The 26,335-nt window shown below is 40.6% G+C and overlaps 1 protein-coding gene across 11 annotated transcripts in view; it reads right to left on the bottom strand.

Moving 5' to 3' along the window:
* ALG8 (ALG8 alpha-1,3-glucosyltransferase) overlaps window positions 1-20,700 on the bottom strand; it is a 28,215-nt gene extending 7,515 nt beyond the window's left edge. For 4 of the 11 annotated variants that reach the window (XM_065883224.1, XM_065883229.1, XM_065883228.1 and 1 more), the window contains exons 1-8: window positions 20,594-20,688; window positions 15,732-15,810; window positions 9,319-9,512; window positions 6,221-6,330; window positions 4,918-4,985; window positions 1,499-1,625; window positions 1,134-1,237; window positions 213-333 (exon numbers count right to left, since the gene is read on the bottom strand). In XM_065883224.1, coding sequence (XP_065739296.1) covers window positions 213-333; window positions 1,134-1,237; window positions 1,499-1,625; window positions 4,918-4,985; window positions 6,221-6,330; window positions 9,319-9,512; window positions 15,732-15,810; window positions 20,594-20,688 — 898 coding nt within the window. Of the gene's footprint in view, window positions 1-212; window positions 334-1,133; window positions 1,238-1,498; window positions 1,626-4,917; window positions 4,986-6,220; window positions 6,331-9,318; window positions 9,513-15,731; window positions 15,814-20,593 lie in introns of all 11 variants that reach the window. The other 7 variants (XM_065883235.1, XM_065883225.1, XM_065883227.1 and 4 more) reach the window with 7 other exon arrangements.
* Between the last annotated feature and the right edge of the window lie 5,635 nt (window positions 20,701-26,335).

Below are 26,335 nucleotides of genomic sequence, written 5' to 3'. Positions count from 1 at the left end.
AAAATAGGTTTTTCTATTTGTCAATGTGACTAGTCCTTTCGATATTCATAGTCTAAGTAAGAAGGCTTAGGGAATTCCACGGCGTTCCAGTGGTTAGGACTCGGTGCTTTCACTGCTGGGGCCAGGTTCGATCCCTGGTTGGGGAAGAAAGATCCCACAAGCCGCACAGCACGGCCAAAGAAAAAAAAAAGTAAGAAGGCTTGCTACCATACCGATGATGGACAGCACTTTGTCCAAAGCACTGTACAAAGCCCAGAAGTTTGGGGCCCAATACGCGTGGCAGAGGCCCCTCTTGAAAGGGAAGAGTCGGGAAAAGACTTGAGGCAGTTGGTTCTGTTGAAAAGAGATTAAACAGTGATCAATATTTTCTAAATTCAAAAAGAGAACTAGGGTACTGTCTATGGCATAGCGTGTAGAAAGTTATGAGGTCTGAGTTCCGGTTTTTATACAAGGAAGTAGTTGTGTGATCCTGAGCAGTTCACAGAACCTCTTTTTTGCCAACCTTCTCATCTGTTAAGTGGGACAAGATACATCAGAGTACTTTGAATACCAGTCCAATACTATAATAATGGAAGAATTTATAAGGGGCAAAGGAGAACACAGACTGCAGCTTTACCAAGTTTACTGAAGAGAAGGGGACGGTAGGGAAGGCTTGATGAGAGATGCAGTGTTTCCCAATTTTAGCAGAAATTAAAACTAATTAGTTGAATTCAGCATGAGGGAAAAAGTGAAAAAAGAAAAACACCTGTTGAACATCTGTAACATTCTAGGCACTTTAGAATGTTTGCTGTCAATGAATGACTGTGAAAGCACTGTGAGTACTGATTTTGAGGTTACAAATAAAGTACAGCAAACAAGCAAATTAGCAAATATGGAAATCTGTGACTAATTATTAGCAACTCTGTGTGAGTGCGTGTGTCTGTGTGAGGCATATAGTTAAACGTACAAATATATGCACATACATATTTGCATAAGCACAGAAATGTCTGAAAGAATAACATCCTATCTTTGGGGAATCATAGTGGGAAGGAGTAAAAAAGGAGTAGTTTTCCTTATTTTATATATTCCTGGCTTTATTATTTTTTTCTAAATAAGAGCAAACATGTATTCTTTATAACAAATAAAAGACTTACCAAGGCTAGAAAAGGACCCAACGAAAGAGCAGAAACTAGGAAAACAATTAGTCCCAGGGAAATAAGACGGAGAAAACTGAAGCTGTTCCATCGGATGGACCCATCTACAGAAAAGGGACATTATCGTTAACCAGGAGCATGGAAAGCCATAACTTATACAATATGCCAAAACTAGAAGTATCCCATGATAGTACACCAATCTTTATGATGTGGCAAGAGCAGAGAAAAATCAGAATGGGTAAAGGGTTTATAGGATCAATAGCTGAGAGATACCCGTTGTGCCTCATAAAACTCTCTCACAAAGCAAGCCACCAAGTCAAGGTAAAATAAAATAAAGCAAAAATAAAATGATCATTAAAACTTGCCTGGTTTATTTGCAGTGAAACAGTAAGATCGCAGTAAATATACACCGTAAGCTGGTGCTACATAGAGGTAGATGTGCTTGAAATGTAGGAGAACAGCAAAGAGAAATGCTCCTTCCTTATGCCTTTTCTAGGAGATTTAAAAGGTAAATAATTCAAAATTCAGGGTAGACTAAACACAATAATGTAGTATCCTGGATTGGATTCTGGAACAGAAAAAGGATGTTAGTGGAAAAACTGGTGAAATCTGTGTACCAAGGTTGGTTTCTTAGTCTTGATGAATGTACCATAAGATGGTAACATTAGGGGAAAATGAGTGAGGGGGTACAGGAACTCTATTATCTTTGCAACTTTCCTGTAAAGCTAAAATTATTTAAAAAAATTAAGTTTATTAAAAAATAAAAACACTGGAGACTGGTTGCACATCAGTGTGAATGTACTGACCATTACTGAACTGTACATTTTAAAGTGCTTAAGATAAATGGGTGAGGGGAGGAAAGAAATAGGTGAGGGAGACTAAGAGATTAAGTACAAACTTCCAGTTGCAAAATAAGTGAGCCATGGGTATGAAATGTACAGGGTGGGAAATTCAATAACTATATTGTCGTATCTTAGTATGGTGACAGATTGTAACTAGACTTATGTGGTGATCATTTTGAAATGGATAGAAATATTGAATCACTATGTTGTGTTAACAACTAGCAAAAACAAACAAACTCTAAGAAAATGAGATCAGATTTGTAGGTACCAAAGGTGGGGAATGGGGGAGGGAGAACTGAACGAAGGCAGTCAAAAGGTACAAACTTCCAGCTATAAGATAAGTAACTACTAGGGATGTAATATATAACATGATAAATATAAATAACACTACTGTATGTTACACATGAAAGTTGTTAACAGAGCAAATCCTAAGAGTTTTCATCAAAAATTTTTCTATTTCTTTAATTTTGTATCTTTATGAGATGACAGATGTTCACTAAACTTATTGTGATAATCATTTCATGATGTATGTAAGTAAATCATTATGCTGTACACCTTAAACTGTATGTCAGTGCTGTATGTCAGTTATATCTCGATAAAACTGGAAGAAAAAAATGGTTTAAGATGTTAAGTTTTATCTTCTATGTATTTTACCATATTGAAAAAAAACATGGTTTTGAAGATATACAGGCATATGTCGTTTTATTGCGATTTGCTTCATTGCACTTCACAGATACTGTGTGTTTTACAAATTGAAGGTTTGTGGCAGCCCTGCATTGAGCAAGTCTATTGGCGCCACTTTTCCAACAGCATTTGCTCACTTCCTGTCTCCGTGCTATATTTTGGTAATTCTTGCAATATTTCAAACTTTTTCATTATCACTATGCTTGTTATGGTGATCTGTGATCAGTGATCTTTGAGGTTACTACTACAACTCACTGAAGGCTCAGATGATGGTTAGCATTTTTTAGTAACAAAGTATTTTTAAATTAAGGTATGTACATTTTTTTAGACAATGCTATTGCACACTTAACAGACTACAGTAAACATAACTTTTATATACACTGGGAAACCAAAACATTCACATGACTAGTTTTATTGCAACATATGCTTTATCGTGGTGGTCTGGAACTGAACCCACAATATTTCTGAGGTCTGCCTGTATTTGGAAATACTTAACAAATGAAATATGATGTCTGGGATGTGTTTCAAAATAATCCTCTGTGTGTGTGTGTTTAGATCACTGTACTATTTTCTCCATTTTTGTATCTAATTTAAATTTTCTATAATAAAAAGGTTTAAATGTAATATAAGGAGAACAGAGGCAAGTGATTCCAGCCAGCTTTTATACTGAGCCCAGTCGGTTTATAAATTCATTATTTCAACAAATATTTATTAAGTACTAAGTTTGATGCTGAAGTACAAGATACGTCATCATAACAACACACTACAGATTCTCCTTAAGGAAGCTAGGGGAGTTAATTACCTTCACCCTCTAATAGTTATACAATAGCTGGGGTTGATTTCCAGAGAGGATCTGGGAATGAGAGTACCAATGATTACACATAAAGCTATGCTAACAAAGAATCACTTAAATCTTATATTACATATTAGGTAACATAAAGTACAATCAGGCTGAAGGCACCAAGTGTTGTGCCAATAGTACTAGATCTAACAAACTTCCTAGGAGAATTAAAGGCATTCTGATTTAGGAAAAAAAAAAACCACCTCCAAACTGAGTTGACTATAACTAAAGAAGTCTGCGTTCTACCTACCTCACAGGAATTCTGGAAGGATCAAATGAGATAATGGTCCTGGGGTCCTGGGGTTTGGAAGGATTAAATGAGAAACTGCCAAAGGGAACACGAAAGGCCAAGTTCCTCCTTTCACTGTCTCATCAGGTGTGGTCTAGAATAGATGCGTTAGGAATGATAAGGCAAAAACAATGGGATGCTTCCAAATCTCTCCACTGGTTTTATTATTTATTTAAGATTCAGAGAAAGTCTAGCTGGTTCTATAGCTAAAGTTTAGTTCATTTGTTCAACAACCATCCAACATTCATTCACTGAACACCAATTATGATCCACGTATAATGTGGCTTTTTACGGTTAAAAGAAAAAAACTTATCTAGACATTTATAGTTGTCAAAGAACTTTAAAATAGATTATTGAATTTGATCTTTCCAAAGTCCCTGTGAAGTAGGTGGCCCCATCTTATAAACAGAATGTATCAAGGGTAAATTTTATTTTATGTATGAGAAAACTGAGGCTGAGAGGGTTGATGGTTGCCTTGGGTTAACGGTTCCCAAACCTGATGGTGTATCAAAATTCCCTGGAGATTCCTAAAACCCAATCCCAGAGATTCTGATTCAGTGTACAGAGGAGTGTCCCAGAAATCTGAATTATCCGCCTCTATGAAAGGAGGAAACTTTTAACAACTTCACAGAATAGTTACAAGGTTTACACAATAATATATTATATATAACGTACCCAATCTGAAGCAGCCAGTGCTTTTGAATAACCCCTGTCTGAGTCCCACAGCTTATTAGGGTTATTCAGGATTTCAACTCAGGTCTTCTGGTTCCAAATTCCATACTTTCCATTACACTATGCTACATGCTGCTGATGGTTAAGGCCCCACCATCACAGTTACTACATAGTATAAACTGCTGAAGATTTCATTCCTGGATAAATGATCCCAACCAAATATAGAAACTCAAGTTTATTTTAGGCCTGCCACACTCTAACAAGTTTTTAGAGTATAATTTTCTCATCTGTAAAATGGAGAAAAGTATTATTAAAAGAGAAGATGGAATTTGTGAGAAATACTCAATAAAAGTGTCTATAGCACTTGGCAACTCAAAACAGTTGGTCAAATAAACTTACCTATCACCTTTACAAGCTAAAAACCAAACTAATATAATTAGCCTATTTCGTGTTTACCTGAAATAATCGTGCAATAGAGAGTAGCATTAATCCAGATAAAAAACCATTGTACTGGAAATGAATATCTGGACTTTAGGTCAAGGAAAGAAAACAGAGGATGCCAATTTCACAATGAACTGTGCCAGCAGACTAAGTATAAAAATTTCAAATGCTTCCATTATAGGTAAATTAAAGACAAAAATATTACTACCAGTTTGGACTTTTCATAAAAGTGTTTTCTATAAACAGTCAAATCCTGGACAAACTTTTAAATTAAAATTTATGTTTAAGAAGAAAACCAGGAAACTTTCCCAAATTTTCTGTACCTTAAAGAGCCAGCAACTAAAGGAGTTTTTTGTTTTGTTTTGCTTTTTAGAATCAGGGATAAGAAAGGAAGGGACCTAACAGCTACTGAAGGCCACTGCATGTAGCATTCTATTGTTTACAGTACACATACAGTGAACCTGTGAGGTAGTTAGAGCTCAGAGCATTAATGCACTCATGGCCTAACACTACTTGAATTTCATAACTGAGATTCAAGACCAGGTCAGACTTAAACCGAAGTCTCGGTGTTTTCTTCCACACCTGGCTATCTCTATGAAAACTGTAGAAATTCGGCTTCTATCATTTGGATTTTAGTTACATTCAGGAACCACCACCACCACCCCCCCGCCCCCGGTTTTTCTTTTAAGATTTTTTTGATGTGGACCATTTTTAAAGTCTTTGTTGAATTTGTTACAATATTGCTTCTGTTTTATGTTTGGGTTTTATGGCCACAAGGCATGTGGGATCTCAGCTCCCCGATCAGAGATCAAACCCGCACCCCCTGCATTGGAAGGCGAAGTCTTAACCACTGGACTGCCAGGGAAGTCCCCCATTCAGACCCTTTGGATTTAAGAACTTTGCCTATTAATATGTCATAAGCCAACATGGCAGAAAAGCATGAAGGCCTGTCTGTTTCCATATGGACACTGTGATACGCCGTTTCCTATAAAAGGTATTTAGAATAATGTGTTATAAACTATTTAAGATATATGTATTAGATTAATCTAAAGACAGTTACCAAGTCCCAGTATATTGCTTTACTGGCAGTTTAACTGGTTCTTGCACGTCACCACTAACTTTTCCAGGACAAAGTGCTCTAACAACCAGAATCTGATAAAGTTGGGCAGAGACCACAGTTTGGGGAACTGACTAACCCACCCCACATCCACTTTCAAAAGCAGCTCACATTTCAGAATCACCATTACAGAAAGAATTAATCTTATACTTAGTATATATCAAATAAGTAAGGGAACAGTACATAAAACGTCAAGGATACGGTCTACAATTAACAACCCGAAGTTCCACAGCAGTAATACTGATAGAATAAACTTTGGCTTCTCTGTAAGTTCTCTGCCTGCTTTTTTCCCATCAATGCATTTACAGCACCTATATTGGAACACGAGGAAAGAATCAGAAACAAATTTAATCTTCATTAGAACACCATAATACTTCTACAGAGTACCCTCTGATATACTCTGATGCGTTTGATAGCCATTCCTGATGAAGTGTCCATGCCATTCTTTTTTTTTTTAATGTGGAACTATTTTATTTTGAAAATGATGATTAAAAAGTGACACTGAGGCTGAATAGCAGTCAGAAAACCCAGGTTTATATCAACCCAAATATGAAGAAAAAAAAAAAAGGAAGAAAGAGATGGAGGAATGAAGGAGAGAAAGGATGAAGGAAATGAAACTAGTATTTATGGAGTACTCAGTGCACGCTAGATGCTTTCATTCAGAGTATTAAATTTACTTCTCAAGGACCATGGGAGGTTTTTTTTAAAAAAGGAGGAAAGGGACTCCAAGAGAATTTCTTGTAGTCCTTCAATATGACTGCACCCAAATCACAGCTCTAATGTTGCCAATTATTAATAGGGAGGAAAAAGAAAGGTGATGGAGTCCAGTTCTGGTGATGCTGACAATTTTCCAATTAAGGTGCCCTTAGGTGTCACCTCTCCCAAGAAATTCCAGTGGGTTGGAAAAATTTTAGTTGCTTCCCTGTCAGTTTATTAGATTAGACACAGGGACTGGGGTGTCCATGCCATTCTTGACTGTTTAAAAAGGTGCTAGCAGAAAGAAAGGCCTCAGGGCCATGTCCCTTTCTCAGCTATGCTGACTTGAAACAAAAGTCTTCATTTTTCCTTTTTTTTGAAAACAAAGTCTTCATTTAATAAAGCAAACAAACAAACAATAAAACCATCCACCAAAAACCCAAATGTAAGGATTTTGAAAATTGAGAGGGCACACACTATTTTAACCCTTAAAACTAAAAAATGCAGACCAGAATGATATAGCACTCCAAATTATATATTACGATACCAGCCAAGTTAAGAATAGACCTGTGAGGACTTCCTGGGTGGCGCAGTGGTTAAGAATCTGCCTGCCAATGCAGGGGACACAGGTTCGATCCCTGGTCCAGGAAGATCCCACATGCCGTGGAGCAACTAAGGCTGTGTGCCACAACTACTGAGCCCATGTGCCACAACTACTGAAGCCCATGTGCTCTAGGGCCCACGTGCCACAACTACAGAGCCCACGTGCTGCAATTACTGAAGCCTGCCTGCCTCGAGCCCATGCACCGCGACAAGAGGAGTCACTGCAATGAGAAGCCCGTGCACCGCAACAGAGTAGCCCCCTATTGCAGCAACTAGAGAAAGTCTGTGTGCAGCAACGAAGACCCAACGCAGCCAAAAATAAATAAAATTTTTTAAAAAATATATTAAAAAAAGAAAAAAAGAATAGACCTGTGATAGTTTGGGACAGGGTGGTGGAGGGAATTGAAAAAAAAAAATAAAAGAATAGAGCCACAAACCTGCAGCTCTTGATTGCCCAAATAATTAACAAAACTCCTATGAAAAAATGTATGTTATTTAAAGGTAGAGATATAGTAATTAAGTGACAATACCAGGTGACAAAACAGTATGATCCCATTTTTATTTTATAAAAATTAAATTCAGATACAGGAAAGAGGCTGAAATAATATGCACCAAAATGTTGATAGTGACAGCTGTTAAGTGCAGGAGTATAGGTCATTTTTACTTTGTGTGTATGTATAATTGCTTTCCGTTTTCCAAAATTTTGACAATGAAAAGGATGTATTATTCTATAAAAAGATTTTAAAAACGTGTTTCATTTGAATATCAACAAATTCTAAAACCAAAGAAATCTAAAACCAAAAGAAGACATAATAAAGATGCAATTAAATAGGGGTTAGCAAAAGGTGTCCTGCTTTTCCTCCGTGGAGCCTCAGTTTTCTCATAAATAGAGATAGTAACCTTACAGGGTAATTGAGAAAATTAAGTAAGTTACTAATCTATACAAAGTGCCTTGTTCCAGATTTTTATCTTACTTAACTGTTCCCTCTACATTGTAGATGGAAATGAATTCTACTCCCTCTCTCTGCCTGTATACACTTTCTCTGAGAGTGTGAATTTAAACATTTTGAGTTAAAAGGAGTACATTTACATATCACCTTCCCTTTCAACTCTTGCCAGGTCATAAAGAGAATGAAGGTCAGGGTGCCAAACAGCAGTTATTCCACGAAAATGAGCAGGGGTTAAAACATCCCCAAGGGACTCTTTACTGAATGGGGCAAGAGTTCAGTCTAGAAGGCCTCACAAACAGAAATGATCTATTTATGACAAAGGTCATTGAATGGACACTAGTTACTGCTCTGTCACAATCACACCAGCAGGCTTAAGGCTTAGGACAGAATAGAAACCAACATTAACTGGGAAATCACTACTTGGAAGTCACTGTGCACAATATTCTACGCACGTGTATTCACCTACTTAAAAGTAACTTGTAAGTAAAATATGCGAAACATAAAAATATAAACATAACTTAAAATTAATGAAGAGTCTTCATGAAGGAAAGAGTCCAGAGACTACAACTGAAAGCACTCAGTAAGATTTCTTGAGTTTACTACAATGGAAACTCCATTGGTGGTTAGCATTATGCATATGTATGCATGAGTGTGCTGTGCTGTATGTAGGTATGTGTATCCCAAAGAACGGGGTAGGTCATGGCAGCCTCTGGTAGTCTGCTACAAGGAAGGAAAGAGAAGCATGTAGAGCCACTTTGGGCAGGAGAAACGGTCCTGGAACTCACTTGGGACTACTTTTCACAACATTCACAATCTCTTGTTCTACCTCTAACTTGTAACCCCACCTCAGCCCCCATTTTCTTCCACAAGATTCAGCTAGACTGCTTGCTGTAATTACTCATTGTGAAGTTTGAAACAACCATTTTGGACAGTTCTAGCATTTGCTATTATATGAACTTTGTTTGCCCCAAATGAGGAACAAGTTAATACTATTTAATACTATAATATTTCCTCAACACCTTCCACAGGAAATGACATTCTCAGACTTACTCGTGGACAGCATACACAAAGAGTGTATCTGTAAAGATGACTGAAAATCTCTGGAAGAGTAAGGTCCTTGAGCTGGAGTAATTCAGATTACGGACATTCAGCATCTCTTGATCAAAATATTTGGCAACATGTGACAGGGCATACTCAAACCATGCAAAAAAGGGGGGGTAATCCAAGGTCCACTCTGAAGTTGCCTGTGGTAAAAATTGAAGATAGAACATATCCTAAGTAACTGAATAAATAAAGAAGGTGCAAAGGCTGGAAATTTTCATTCTCTCATCTTTAAAAAAAACACATGATGAAATTATACTTAAAATATGCCATAAATAGAAAATTTTCTGTTAAGTCTGAGCAGAACACCAAAACGTGTTTCCTAAGTTATTTAATACAGTCTTCAATTTCCTTAGAGTCAACTATACTTCACAAGAAGTTAATTTGAAAACTTTTAATAATAAACTTGGTTATGACATGGTTCTACTCATCTAAATATAAAAAGGGAGCTAAGGCATAACGAATGATTTACTAGCTTGAGTTCAAGTTCTGTCCCAGAGATTCAATTTCCCTATCTATAAAATGACATATTGTGAGGACTAAATAAGTTAATACATATGAAATACGTTTATAAACGAAAAAATGCTATACTGATGCTACTTATCTTTTGTTCCACTAGGTCATGAGATCCTTGAGAGCAGAAACCACTCTGTCATTTCTGTATCCTGAGCATTTAGTAAGTTCCTGATATATTATATAATCATTAGTTAAATGAATGAATAGTCACTAATGATTAAATGAAAATATAGATCATATGAAAAACATATAAACTTTATATAAAAATATAAAGTATAAACTTTGTAATGCTATATTTTGTTGTTTTGTTTCAGTTTCTGCATTCATACAAGGATGACAGTACCTACTTCATGGGTTATTAAATTTTACATACAGGGCTTCCCTGGTGGCGCAGTGGTTGGGAAGCCGCCTGCCAATGCAGGGGACACGGGTTCGGGCCCTGGTCCGGGAGGATCGCACATGCCGCGGAGCAACTAAGCCCGTGCGCCACGGCTGCTGAGCCTGCGCTCTAGAGCCTGTGAGCCACGAATACCGAGTCTGAGTGCCACAACTACTCAAGCCCGCGCGCCTAGAGCCCGTGCTCCGCAGCAGGAGAGGCCACTGCGATGAGAAGCCCGCGCACCACAGTGAAGAGTAGCCCCCTATTCCCACAACTGGAGAAAGCCTGTGCGCAGCAACGAAGACCCAGTGCAGCCAAATATAAATAAATAAATATTTTTTTTTAATTTACATATACACACAGTATTGAACCAGATATAAACTAAGTATCAGTAAAAATTATTGTTATCATTTAAAACATTATTACTATCCTCATAGCATGTCCCTAAAACTAAACCTGACCTTGCACCTAGAAGAGCTGAGACAGTAATAATCTCCCTACTCTGCATTTGTTGCTCTTTTCAATGGAAAACTCCTATCCTTCTGGAAGTGCACTAAGGGTTCACTAGGTACTAACTGAGTGCCCACAGGGACTACTATTTAGGGTCTCTCTATAGTATAAAATGAAGCAAGAGAGACTCAAACTACTTATTAGCTCTTTGTTCATGATAAGGATGAATGAAAACTTTAGGTCTCAATAAGAAGTAGCCTATTTACTCCCCCTGCAGGTATAAAATGCAAAGGCTAACCCAGAGGCTCTCTGTCTAGGGCACTCAGGCTATGAATCCACCCATTAAATTTTCCTTTATGAAAAGTTCCTTCTCTAATCCCAAATCTCCAATGTGGGGTGATGAGCCACTGAACTATGGAAAGAAAAATGAGAAATTCTATTTTTTACTCTTATCCTTCTTAATTTCTATTTTTAAAAGTATATTAATAGGGCTTTGCCTTTATAATTTATAAAGACGTCTTGGGTAGTGAATGCTCAAAAATGATTTCTGGCTAGGGAATATATTTTTTAAAACGTTTAGAAATTACTGGTCCATATAATTTCAAGAAATTCAACATGAATCTAGACTTTATTAACATCTGTGGTTTCCAGCCACAGTTTCTATGTCTGTGCCTCTACCCTTAAAGAGCCATTTATTTTATTGGAAGTCTAAAAGATTTTCCTACTTTATTTTATTGACATATTTATTACTTTAAATAAAATGGGGAACAGAAATCATGAAAAGAGTTGGGAGAAGGAACAGGTGCTGCCTGAGATGGTCATTTATCCAAAACAAAATGTCCCTGTCCTTCCCTTGCCATCCCCAACCCCACACCACTCAGGCACCCTCTGTTATGTTGGTCCTTCTCCCCACAAAGACTTCCCAAACCTAGCCCAGAAGGCCCTCCTGACCTCCGGGATTTCCAGCTGGGGCCATCATCTTACCTAAACAGCTTCTGGGAAGCCAGGAAAGTGATTAGCTAACATTTCCTCCCAAGTGAAGAGTTCTGTCACTTATATGTGGTAGAGCTGGGGCTCAAATCTGGGTCTCTGACTCCAAATCCATTAGCTCAGGAAGCTACCACAACAGAGCTGTTTCTTCAAGTACAAAAACATCCAACCTCATTTTTACATATGAAGATGTAAAAATTAATAAACAGAAACCTCAATTAAGATAGAATCAGAAGGCCAGAAGGGGGAGGTCTCAGGTCCTAGGAGGACAGCAGAGCCCAACAGCAAGAGGAAAGTCTCTTTCCTGCAAAGAGTTCACTGTCACAACTCAGCCAATGAAAAGCCATGGACTCTGTTTACTCTAGCCCTCCCAACTTCCTTTTTCCCTCTTTGAAAGAATTCTCCTTCCCTCGCTATGCACTACGCAGGGACTAGCACATGACTCGCTATGGTTGCAGACCCTGAATTGCTATTTTCTGCTGAACCTGAATAAACCCATTTTTGCTGGAGAAATAACTGGCAGTCTACTTGTTTTAGGTCAACAAAGATTCAAAACAATTGTGTTCATTCCACAAATATTTATTATGGGTCTTTTTAATGTCTTTCCCAACCAATCGACCAATCAATTTAATTTGAGGCCAGAACAGAAAGGTAGGCTAGAAGTCAAAGCTAAGAAGGGCTCTACAAAGCAATCCACTGCTCACATGTCCACTCTCCTTAGTATGGCAGAAAGACCTTCCAGACCTGAGGCATGTGCCTCTCCAGCCTTATATCCTACTGTGAACCTCGCACTTGAGTTTTTGTTGATTTCTTTTGTTGTTATTTCTTTTGTTGTTATTGCTGAGGAGGGCAGGAAGAACAAAGAATTTTACCATTACTAGAATCTCTTTTACATAAACCTCTTCTATCTAAAACAAGCCAATAACAGGAGACAGCTCTGGCCTAAATACAGTTTTAGGAGTACTAAGTAACAGGTAGTAGTGAAAGTTATAGGACTAAATGAGAGAACAGCCAGAAAGAATTATAGAATTAAAAGAAAAAGGGCAGCAACTAACACAACAATGTAAAGCAATTATACTCCAATAAAGATGTTAAAAAGAAAAAAGAAAAAGGGACCACAAAGAAAGGCGGAGGGAACCAGCTTTTGAAAGAGTGTGTAGATGAAGAAGAGTTAGCAAAGGAGACTAAGAAGGGATAGTCAGAGAGCAGGGAGGAAATGGTGAGACAGGAGACTGTCTTTTCATTTACAGGATGAAGGTCATTATATTAATAATGCTAAGTATTAATAACCTTTAATAATATTTAATGAGCACATTTGTTCTAAGTACTATGCTAAGCACACCACATACATGATATTCATTTCATCCTAATAATTATTTATTATCATTTAATAGCTGGGGATACGGAGGCTTTGAGAGGTCAAGTAGTTTGCCCACAGTTGCCCAGCATAGGTATTAAGTGGCAGAGCTGAAAGTCAAACCTAGGCAGTCTGAAATCACAGCCCAACCTCTGGACAACTAGGCCACACAAAAAGTTTCCTCACTGGTATGCATACATACATGCAAATGGAAATACTTCACACTAAAGAAACTACTTAAAGTTCCTTACCATTCTTATGAAATACTTGTAGTGTTGTTATGTGAGAAGGAGCTTGGTCAATTAGGTCAATTGTTCTCAAGCTTTTTCAGTGCAAAGGGCTATTCTGACCTGACCAAAAACCCCCCAAAGCAACAACAATCTCACAGAAAATTTTACAGCTTGTCTTAAAAAAATCTTCCTGACAGCAGAGTGCTGTTTTTGATCAAGTCATTTTTGAGCTGATGTCTGTTTTCCATGAAGTATCACATGCAGGTTAGTACCTCACACCAGAAATAAAAATACAGACATAGCTTTTCTAAGAATAGAATAGAATGGTTTGTATATTACCAGACACCTACACCGTCACACTTGATTATTCCTGTCCTCATAAATCACAAAATGTTAGGGAGAGACAGGACCTTAGAAATAATTCATTCCAAATCCTCATATGCCAGATGAGAAACCAAGGCTCAGAGAGATGAAATGTATTTTCTATGCTGATGCAGAGCCAGGTCTTGAGTCCAATTTTCCCTCTTTCCCGATCCAATGTTCTTTCAAAAAGCATGTGGCAAATATTATCATTTCCCATGTATAATTTGGGAAACTCATTTTGAAGTAAAGGGGTTCCCTAATAGTTCCAGAGGGCAGAACTGAATGAAACTGACTCCTCCTAAAACCAAGTTCCCTTGCAGAGTTTATGATTAACCTCTCCATCCAAAACGTTATTCCCTTTCTTGTCCCACCATGTTCTCCTCAGGAATTGAGGAGTGTCAAAGAAAAGGGAGGACTGAAACCGAGTAAGACCCTGCGGGGCCTAACCAGGTATAAGACCCTTCCTGTCCCCCACTTCTTGTTTGGCTTTCCAAAGAGCAAACTCAAGTAGTTAATGATTAGAACAATAGAGTCACAGGACTCCTAGTTCCTCCTGAATGAATATAGACAACAACTGGACTCATATCTTTGAGTTGTTCTGAAGAAACTAAGACCCCTGCACTCAGTGGAGGATGGTTACTATATGCTGACCACAAGCACATAGACCCCAGACTGGAACCAGAAGGTTGATGATTAAGATTCCCAAAACAAGGACTTCCCTGGTGGCGCAGTGGTTAAGAATCCGACTGCCAATGCAGGGGACACAGGTTTGATCCCTGGTCCGGGAACATCTCTGTGCGCCTGTGCGCCACACTACTGAGCCTGTGCTCTAGAGCCCGCGAGTCACAACTACTGAGCCAGCATGCCACAACTACTGAAGCCCACGCGCCTACAGCCCGTGCTCCGTGACAAGAGAAACCACCGCAACGAGAAAGCCTGCGCACAGCAAAGAAGACCCAAAGCAGCCAAAAAAAAAAAGATTCCCAAAACATCACCCTGTGACCATACCACCAACCAATTAGAAAAATGTCCATGAGCTGATCATGCACCCTGAGACCCTCACCCCTACTGTGGTCTTTAAAAACCCTTGCCTGAAAGCCATTGGCAAGTTCACAGTCATCAGCGAGGGCAGCTACCACCTGATGGTGAGCTGGTGAGCCCTGAGGGAACTCAGAAGGGAAAGAATACCTGCCACCTAGCAGTCATCAGACTGCAGCCACTCCCTACCGTGAGCCCTGAGGAAACTCAGGATGTGAACATACAGGATACTGGCCCCAGATAGCTGAGGTGCATATCAAAGGAATGATTTCAGTGAGCCCAGACTCTTGCATCTTCCCATATACAGAAAAGCGCTAAATTCCTTAACTTGACATATCTGGTTTCTTTAATTAACAGTAATCTTTTGATGTTCCCGACTACCTGCCCTTTGTTGCAAAACTCCTATATATTCTGGCTCCTCCCTTGCCCCCTCGGAGCAGTTTCTCAGAGCTATCTGAAATGCTGTCTCCCAGGCTGCAGTCTTCATTTTGCCCCAAATAAAACTTAACTCACAACTCTGACGTTGTGCATTTTTTTAAGCCAACAAGGTCTTTTGAGAACTAGCTGCCTGTTCTCTTTGCTTGGCGCCCTGCAATAAACGCTGTATTTTCCTTTACAATAACCCAGGATCAGTAGATCTGCTTTGTGCGTGCCAGGCAAGGGGACCAAAGTTCGGTTCGGTAACATGAGTAAAGACTATAATTTTTTTTTTTTGCAGTACGTGGGCCTCTCACTGTCGTGGCCTCTCCCGTTGCAGAACACAGGCTCCGGACGCGCAGGCTCAGTGGCCATGGCTCACGGGCCCAGCCACTCCGTTGGCATGTGGGATCTTCCCGGACCGGGGCATGAACCCGCGTCCCCTGCATCGGCAGGCAGACTCTCAACCACTGCGCCACCAGGGAAGCCCAAGACTATAATTTTAATAAAGATTTATTCAACCTATGATCACAGGGAAAACTGTTTGAATATCAATAATACTTACATGATTTCACACATCATCTTAAAAAAAAAACCCAAAAAGGTGAAAATTAAAACTTACCTCATAATACCACTGTGATATTGGCAAACTGTGGGTGATAGCAAGCCAGTTTCGGTGTACTTCAAAATCTGTGGAATGGCTACTCAAAACAATCAGATGAAGAAAATGAGATTTCATAACATTTATCAATCTCACATTTCTAAAATTAGGCTTTTAAATGGACCAACACCCCCTACATAGTCACAGCTCACTATCCTATAGACACAAATAGGTATTTTACATATTCCTGAAACACCTCACTTACCTGGAGGCCAGACCTCCTTCTGGAAAAGGTGGGGAACCTATTCAGTAAGATGTTGTGGAAAAACCCAAACTAACTTTTTGGCCAACCCAACACTAAGTGAAAAGAGTCTCTGAGTCATCTAAAGCAGTGGTCCCCAACCTTTTTGGCACCAGGGACCGGTTTGGTGGAAAACAATTTTTCCACAGAGTGGGCAGGGTGGGCGGATGGTGTTGGGATGATTCAAGCACATTACGTTTATAGTGCACTTTCCTTCTATTATTATTACATTGTAATATATAATGAAATAATTATTCAAATCACCATAATGCAGAATCAGTGGGAGTCCTGAGCTTGTTTTCCTGCAACTAGATGGTCCCATCTGGGGGTGATGGGAGACAGTGACAGCCAAAGTGTGTTGCTTATGTCTGGTCTACTCCATAAGATGCAGCTTAATTGTCACTTGCCACTCACTGACAGGGTTTTTGTTTTTTGTTTTTTTTTTAAATAAATTTATTTTTATTTATTTATTTTTGGATGCACTGGGTCTTCGTTGCTGTGTGCGGGCTTTCTCTAGTTATGGCGAGCGGGGATTGCTCAGCAGTTGTGGCGCAGGGGCTTAGCTGCTCTGCAGCATATGGGATCTTCCCGGGCCAGGGCTCGAACCCGTGTCCCCTGCATTGACAGGCAAATTCGTAACCACTGCGCCACCAGGGAAGCCCCCACTGACAGGGTTTTGATATGACTCTGCAAGCAATTGATTTATTATGGTCTCTGTGCAGTCAAATCTCTCTGCTAATGATAATCTGTACTTGCAGACACTCCCCAGCGCTAGCATCACCGCCTCAGCTCCACGGCACATTATCAGGCATTTGATTCTCATAAGGAGCGCACAACTTGGATCCCTCGCATGCGCAGTTCACAGTAGGGTTTGCGTTCCTCTGAGTATAATGCTGCCGCTGATCTGACAGGAGGCGGGGCTCAGGCAGTAAGGCCAGCGATGGGGAGCGTCTGGTAATTGTCCATGGCCTGGGGGTTCGGGACCCCTGATCTAAAGGGCTGACCAAAAGCCCATACATTTTCTTAAGGGAGGCCCTCAGGCTACTGCTCAGAGGTGACTTATTCTTGTTCACAAACAATTCTAATAAGATTCATTATCTGGCAAAGGCCTCACACAGAAGCTGGATCTTCAAGGATGAGCAGGAGTTCATCAGACAGAAAAGGTGGGAAAAGGCCCCTGCCCTGCCTTTCTCATGTCTCCAAATTCTGTTTACTGGTCCCCCTCTCATTATATATAAATATATCCAAGTATGTCCCCTATATATAGGGGAGGAAAATTATTTTCCCTTCAACCCTTCCAGGTTCTGTGGCTGGTCTAAGAATTAAATTGACCTAAGACAGAATAACAGGAGGAAAAAAAAGACAATTTAAATTACATACATATGTACAGGAGCCCCAAAAGATATAAGATGAGACTCAAAAGGTGGCCAGGTGATTGAGGCTTATCTGCCATCATGAGAGCTAAGGAGAGGGGTAGGGGTCTGGGGCTTCAAAGAGGGGGGAAGGCAACTCTTGGGAAGGTGAGAAGAGAATGTTTGGCAAGCAAAGGTTGCTCTGCCTTGAAGCTAAGTCTCTCAGATGAAAAAGTGATCTCTGGTAATAGTTACTTTCCAGGTACAGGCCTCCTTTCTAATGTAAATTTCCCTCGAAAGTAACTTTTACTGTTTTCAGAGCTTCTCCTATGTCTGCAGTTCCTCAAGATAAGAAGTCCCGAAAAATCCTTACACCAAAGAGGCGTATTTTGGGGTGGCATATTCTGGTGCCCTTCACTCCTCTTCAGCAGGACTTTATTTTTCTGTTTATTACTCTGCTTTACTTCCCCTCCACATCTTACACAGCACCTGATATGTGGATGGGCTCAATACATTCTTGTTGAATTAACCACTCACCAAAGTCAACAATGAGTTCCATAGCAAAATCTGATTTACCTTTTCTAGTGTTTTACACAACATTTCCACTGTGACAACTCTCTCGTGAGTTTCTTAGCCAACCCCTTCCATGTCTCTTTCATGGCTTCCCATTCCAGTACTCATCAAGCAAATGCTGATGTTCTTTCAGGTTCGGTTCTTGGTCTTCTTCTTATGCAGTTTACTCTGCTCTGCACAATCTCATTCACATTTATTGCTTCCACTAAGAACTGTGTGATGATGACTCCCAAATCACAGTATACAACCTTGGTCTCTTTCCTGAGTTCTAGAAGAGAGACATCTCCAACTTCCTGCTGACAACGTCACCTGAATTTCCTACAGATTTCTCAAAATCACAATTCACAGCTGATCTGATGACCTAGCAATTACATTTCTAGGTATACACTTGTAGGGGAGCAAAATATGGCAACGCAAAATGTGTCTTTTTGGTGTGAGGATTGATTTAAGCTGATTATTTTTAAGAAACAGAAGACTCAGGAAGTCTTTCTTTTTACCTCCCTCTTAGCTGCCTAAAGAATTTATATAAAGGGCTTGTTCCAGAAAAGAGCTATCACCCCGATATATGCAAAGAATATGGGCTACGTGTGGTGAGGGAAACTCACCAGAACCTAGAGATCACAGTCCACTCTTATCTCTTCATGGCCCAGCAAACATATATGTGAATTGCCTTTCTCCCTTTGAAGTCCCAAACTACTACCTCCAACATCCTCTTTTGTCTTTAGCTGAAGATGGTATTTAAGGTGAGGGGCTTCAGCCATTTTGGTGAGTTACTCCATTTTCCCGAGTACATGTTTCCCATGTACATGTTATTAAACTTTTGTTTGATGATTTTCTCCTGTCCATCTGTCTCATGTCAATTGAATTCTTAGACCAGCCAGAACCTGGCTAGAAAGGTAGAGAAAAATGTCTTCCTCCCCAATAGAGGGAAGAAGTTTCTTCCTCAACAGAAACACATACATATGTTCAAGAAAAGACATGTACTGGGTCTATCTTCAGGCCTACAATTATATGTCAGAGACCTTTCCCGACACTCAATCTAAAGTAAGTCCCCCTTGTTAGTTGCCTTATAGGATCCCATTCTTTCCTTTCAGAACACTTAAGACAGCATTGTTATGTAATTACATATTTGTGTTGACTTATTTCTGGGACTGTTATCTTCACTAAACTACACCCTTTATAGGGTTAGGGATCATATCCATTTTGTCTTCCCCTCTAGTAGCTTGCCACAGTAGCTGGTTCATAATAAAGCAGTTAGTAAACATTTTGGTGAATACTTTTGCATTTATCCTGTAGCTTCCCTCTCACATCCCAGGGGTTTCCTGTTTGAGAAGCAGAGCATTAACTACAACTACATACATTCTTAATCCTGGATCAACAGCAGTATTCAAAGTAACAACCCTGAAGACACATTTCTAGGCTGAAGTAACTAAAGCAAGGAACATCACCTTATATCCACGGATTAAAAAAAAAATCCCTTTCATTCTGATTTGAAAGGAATTTCCTACATTTTAGAAGGATTTTTCCAATTTGCTTTTAAAAGAGAAAGATGTTACTTATTTGTTTTCAGTTCTGCAGAAAGTTCAACTGACCAACGCCTTCTTTTCCCAAGTCCCTGTAAGTCATTTTGCTGAACTACATATACACTTCATTGCTTATATACACATCAGTATGGATTTACCTATACATACAGCTCTTCCATACCCAACGAGAGGTCACCAAGAACTTGAACCAAAGGATACCAATAAACCAAACACTAAACTGGGAAGGGAGCAAAGGAATGAGGGGAAAAGTCAAGGGAGAGGAAATAGGAAGGATGAACAGATGTGGAAGCCAATATTAATAATATTAATAAATACAGAGTACCCATTGTATACACATTACCACTGAGTGGTAGTTTCCTAATGGGATCCCATGCTTTCAGTCTTGGGTCTGCATCCATTTGTCGCACAGTCTAACCCTGTGTGACCTGACTACTGCCTACCTCATCCTGTGTCACTCTCCTCCTCCCTTACTGCTCTTCAGCCACAATGCTCACTTTCTGTTCCTGGAATGCTCTGAGTTCTTTGCTACCACAGGGCCTTTACACTTACTCTTTCCTATGCCTGAACTATTTTTCACATTGCTTATTCTTTTTCATCCTTCAGCTTTCAACTCAAACATCACCTCCTAAAAGAGGACAGTAAAGCCTTGCCCGGTAGCCACTCTCTACCTCTTTTACAGACCTCATCGCAATCTGAAACTTTACTGTTTGTCTAACTGGCCCCACCAACTTCCCCAGAAATGTCTTTCTCAAATGCCTCTCCAGGACTTAGAACAGTGCCCAGCACAGGAGGCAGCTGATAAATACTGTACTGGCTGAATGAATGTTGGAGGTGGGTGTTGTTTATCTGCATGTTAAGGAAGAGGACCGTAAGGTCAGAAACATTAAAGTCAGACAGTGCCAGCCCTGACCCCAGCCATCAGGGCTATGATCTAGTGAACAGATGAAATAACACTCAAAAGGCGGAGTGGGAAGCATAGCAAAGGGGTAGCAGCGACCACATGACTTCAAGTTCCCTTTCCTCCTCTCACCCAGGAGCATCCACGCTTCTCTCTCCCGCCCTGACCGACCGCGGGGTCTCCCCGCCCAGCCCCGGGCAGTGCGGGTCCCTTACTAGGTGGGGATGAGAAGGCATTTGAGAAGAGTCACCCCGAGCGCCAAAGCCGAAAACCAATCGCCACCACCTGTCGCAACTCCGAGCGCCGCCATTGCTACGGCGCCACCCGCTGTCAATCAACTGGACCCGCCTCCGCGCTCCCGCGCATGCGGAGAAGACCCTCTGAGGCGGCACCCGTGAGCTGCGCGCATGCGCCCAGCCGCTCAGCTGCTCAACCAGCGGAAAGCCAGGGATGGACTGTTTAAACTTCCCGCTCCGGGTTCTTTCTCCGCTCCGCCTCAGTCTCCGCCAGGGAGGGCTACCCCGAGTCTAGGCGGTTTGTACGGCGACAATTTTCACGTGCTACTTTATGCTTTGGTTCAAATAGTTGCTGGGCGTCTGCTCTGGGTGTTGATTTTGCCTATTGTTGGGGTACCTGGTGAGAGAAAACGTTTTTTCCTGGAGACGTTCACATATTAATGGAGGAGACAGAATTATAATCCCAGAATAACAGTAGATAAAGGTACCTGAGGATACTGGAGGCGCCTAATCCAGACACCTGGAGTATTAGCTCCAGGCAGAGAATGGGCTGGGCAAAGGTACAGATGGGAAAACATTCTGCGCTTCTAGAACTCTGAGCTGGGCTCTGGGAAAGTACCTGCCTGAGGGGAGCCCACTGTGGAGGCAGGCTAGAGCCTAGTGCTTCTTCTGTCTGTACACTTGGGGGATCTTGTTAAAGTTCAGATTCTCATGCAGTAGGTCTAACAAAGTCCTACATGGTGTGGATACTGCTGATACCTGGGCCGTAAGAGCCGAGGCACAAGGAATGGAGCTAGTCTTGTCACCCTCTTGTACTGTCTGATTTTGCACAAATGAGTAATCTTTCTCTTCTTTTTAAAAAAAATATTCATCGGGGTACTGTTTATTTACAATGTTGTGTTAGTTTCTGCTGTACAGCAGAGTGAATCAGTTATACATATATCCACTCTTTTTTAGATTCTTTTCCCACATAGATCATTACAGAGTATTGAGTAAGAGTTCCCTGTGCTATACAGTAGATCCTTATTAGTTATCTATTTTATACATAGTAGTGTGTATATATCAGTCCCAACCTCCCAATATATCCCTCCCCCCAATGACTAATCTTTCTAACCCTATTTTCCTTTAATGTAAATAGGAGGTTAAAAACAGTGTCTGCCTCATAAAGTGGTTGTGAGGATTAAATGAGGACACTTGTAAATTGCTTGATATGATGCCAGGACAGAATAAATATTCAATAAAAAATGTTTCAGAGAAGTTAAGTACCTTGCTGAAAGATAAACAGCAGGTAGGTGACAGTGTCACTCTCCTCAGATGAGTTTATGCCCTCCTGCAATTTCAAATGCCATCCACATGAATATAACATTCAAATTTATATCTCAGGGGCTTCCCTTCTGGTGCAGTGGTTGAAAATCCACCTGCCAATGCAGGGGACACAGGTTCGAGCCCTGGTCCAGGAAGATCCCACATGCCGCAGAGCAACTAAGCCCGTGCGCCACAACTACTGAGTCTATGCTCTAGAGCCCATGAGCCACAACTACTGAAGCCCGTGCATCTAGAGCCCGTGCTCCGTAACAAGAGAAGCCACCGTAATGAGAAGCCCACACACCACAACCAGAGTAGCCCCTGCTCGCCGCAACTAGAGAAAGCCCGCGCGCAGCAACGAAGACCCAATGCAGCCAAAAATAAATTAATCAATTAAAAAAAATTTTATATCTCAAGCCCAGCCCTTTTATTTCACCTCCAGACCATTATATCTAACTACCTACCTGCCATCTCTTAGATGTTTGTTATTATGCGGTACTCGGGCCTCTCACTGTTGTGGCCTCTCCTGTTGCGGAGCACAGGCTCCGGACGCGCAGGTTCAGCGGCCATGGCTCACAGGCCCAGCCGCTCCGCGGCATGTGGGATCCTCCCGGACCGGGGCACGAACCCATGTCCCCTGCACCGGCAGGCGGACTGTCAACCACTGTGCCACCAGGGAAGCCCTCTTAGATGTTTTAAAGGCACCTTGCATTAGTTTCCTAGGCTGCTGTAACAAATTATCCCAAACTTAAAACAACACAAACTTATTCTCTTACAGTTCTGGGTATCAGAAGTCTAAAATCAGTCTCACTAGGCTAAAGTCAAGATGTCATAAGGGTTGGTGCCTTCTGGAGGTTCTGAGGGGAGAATCTATTTTCTTTTTCAGCCTTTAGAAGTTGCCTGCATTCCTTGGCCCCTTCCTTGCATCACTCTAACCTCTTGCTGCTACTGCCACATCTATTTTCTAGAATCAAATCTCCCTTGCTTCCCTCATATAAGGACACCTGTGAATGCATCTAGGACCCTCCCATCTCAAAGTACTTAACTTAATCACATCTGCAATGTCCCTTTTGCCATATAAGGTAATATTCACAGGTTCCAGTGTTTAGGACACAAATATCTTTGGAGGCCATTATTCAGTTTACCACACACCTCAAACTCAATATATCTAAAACTGAACTCGTGATCTTTCAGTATTATCCACTCAGAGAATGACACCAACCAACCATTCACTTGTTCACCTCCCCTGCCCCGCACCTGCAAACTCACTGTGAACTTACTAACTCAATACCTATTCCCAATCCCCTTTTTCACTTCTTCTAAAGAGTCTAGAAAAGTTAAAACAGTTGATCTTCCAGCTTCCCTGGCAGCTGGGTGTGGCCTGATGACAGCTCTGTCTAGTAGGACTTAGAAGTCTGCTGGGGGGTTTCCGGAAAAGGGTTTCCTTTCCTGGTAAAAGAGGCAGTTGTTATGGATTTTGCCCCTTTTTTCATTCTTCCTGCCTTGGACTTGGTCACGAGGCGTGGAAGGCACATCATACTGGCCCTGACATCACTGCGCTGCTAAACAAATCCCTCCTACCTCCAGAATTCTTATCTTCTTATTATCTGAGGAAGCACATACACACATCATCATCATCCTTATGTATTTGAGCCACTGTTGGTCATTGTCTGCTCCTTGCAGCTAAAGTATTTCTAACTGCTTTTGCCAGGTCCTGTCTGTCTGACTTCCTTAATCCTCTCACATTCATCCACTCTTCTCCACCCCCCCATTCTCTTCTCTAGCCTAACTGATTTGTTTTCAGCTTCTGGTACATGCCACGTTCCCTCCTGTCACTGCACCTTTATACATTCTTTCCCTCTATTTGGAATGTTCTTCCTTCTCCTTGTTAAAAAACAAAATTCAACTGAATAAGTCTTAAAGATCTTCTTGGTTTTATTCAATGATTTATGAATCAAGCAGCATCCAATCTAGCAGACAGAGAGGAACTCTGAAGAGCTGTATGGAAAAGATGACTTTTATAGGCAGAGGGGAGCAAGAACAAAGAAGTTATGCTAGGCAAAAAGCAGACTGGTTATTGCAAGTTTACTTTCCCTATAGGGGATGCCAGGGGTTTATCGGGCACATTACTCAGCTAATGCTGATAAGGTGATTCCTGATTTTCTGGTTTAAGATTCCATTTCTGGGAGGACAAAACTGTAATTGAGTCAAGTCTCGGTTTGGTGGTGTGGAGCTTAGCATAAGTGATTCTATTTTGGACCTGTTGTCTTGTTTTTAACATCTCCCTAGGCTAGTTACCTCTCCATTCTTTAGCTCTCAGATCAAGCACCACTTTCCCAGGAAACCTTCCCTGACCTCCCTTTGTGCACCTGTCAGCTGAATGCAATCACACATTTATTTGTGTGATTATCTAATTCTCCATTAGGGATTCATACCATGAGTGCAGGGACCTTGTCTGTTTTTACTCACTATTGTAGCAGCAGAACTGGCACAGCAGCTGGTGCAACATATGCACTCAATATTTGTTGAATGGCGTGAATGTCTGGAACATGATTCCAACCCATGTCTTTCCTACCCCTGAGTCCCTGCTTTTTTCCCTCACAGTACACCACCCAGAATGAGTAGATTTCAACCCTGGGGAGATATTGTGCCATTTTTCCAACTGCATTTGCTCACTTTGTGTCTCTGTGTTGCATTTTGGTATTCTTGCAATATCTCAGACTTTTTCATTATGTTTGTTATGGTGATCTGTGATCAATGGTTTTCTTTTTGTTTGTTTGTTTGTTTGTTTTCCTAACCCTCAAGCCACTCTAATGGACACTTTGTGGAGCAAAGATAAGCTGTTCCTGCCACATCTGTCCAAATTGCAGATTTGGAAGCAAAATTAATGACTGGTGTTTTAAGCCTCCCCTTCCCCCCACCCCAAAAAAATCACATTATCTCAGTAAAACATAGAGCTATGCTCAGGTTCTACTTAATCAACATTCCTGAACTCAGAAATATATAAATTTTAAGAGATGGGTGCATATTTTAAAACAAGCAACCAAAAAATCACCAGGCATGACTATTTCTCCTTTTCTTGAAACCTTAAGGTCAGTTGTCCCCTGAGAAATTTCCTTAGTTCATATCTAATACTTTTCCAGTTAACAACCAGCCCAAATACCCGCAAACCAATATATGCCCCAATTCCTCATTCTATACGATCATTTAAACAAAGCAGTATGAACTAGGATATGAAAACAAACTTTTTGTCGATTTTTTTTTTAAACAAGGTCCTGTTCCTTGCACACCTTGTAAGAATCCTCTAAACTATTTGAGAAATTTGTTCATGTTTATAACACCTAGCAAACAATCCTAAAGGTCATAGGGCAAGTAATCAGCCTTCGATCAATGGTTTTTGATGTTACTGTTGGGGAGAGGGAAATTTCCCCCTCTACCCTTCTTGAGTTTTTGCAGCTGGACCAATAATAAAATTGACACAAGACAGAATAACAGAAGAAAAATAAATTTTGACTCATGCACATGGAAGTCCCATAGAAATGGGACCTAAGAAGTGGCCATACAGGAAGCTTTCATGTTTTTTAGACAAAGAATAAATTTGTGAGGAATTGACAGGACTAGGGAACTTAGGTTTTGGGTGCCCAATTAATGAAGAATCTAAACAGAGCTTGGGCTTGGGTTAGTAAATTAAAGAAGTAACAAGGTTTATTTATATAGGCTTCTGGGTCCCAAATTTCCTATCTTTGGCAGTAAGGGTGTCCTTCTACCTCCAGATGCCGGGCTGCACCTTTCACATGAGAGATTTCTTTCCTGCTTTCAGGGAGACAGCAGGGAGAATCAGTGTCCCTCTTGCGTTGGCTATTTCTTAAGTAACTTTAATTCAAAATAATCAATATGCCATCGAGGCACATTTTGGGGTGGCCTACCTTGGGCTTCAACATTACTATTGTAATTGTTTTGGGGTGACACGAGCCACGCCCATAGAAGATGGCGAACTTAATGGATAAATGTTTTGTGTGTTCTGACTGCATCACCAACTGGTCGTTGCCCTGTCTCTCTCCTATTCCCTGAGACACAACAGTATTGAAATTAGGCCAATTAATTACACTACAATGGTCTCTGAGTGTGCAAGTGAAAGGACGAGTCACACAACTCTTGCTTGAAATCAGAAGTTAAAAATGATGAAACTTAGTGAGGTGGGCATGTCGAGGTAGGCTTCTTGCACCAAACAGTTAGCCACATTGTGAATGCAAAGGAAAAGTTCTTGAAGGAAATTAAAAGTGCTACTCCAGTGAACACACAAATGATAAGAAAGCAAAACAGCCTTATTGCTGATATGGAGAAAGTTTTAGTGGTCTGGATAGAAAATTAAACCAGCCACAACATTCCCTTAAGCCAAAGCATAATCCAGAGCAA

The sequence above is a fragment of the Phocoena phocoena genome, chromosome 8 (genome assembly GCF_963924675.1).
Source record: "Phocoena phocoena chromosome 8, mPhoPho1.1, whole genome shotgun sequence".
NCBI classification, from domain to species: Eukaryota; Metazoa; Chordata; class Mammalia; order Artiodactyla; family Phocoenidae; genus Phocoena; species Phocoena phocoena.
Note: the sequence above shows the minus strand (reverse complement) of the source record. Positions and strands in the feature narration are given on the sequence as shown.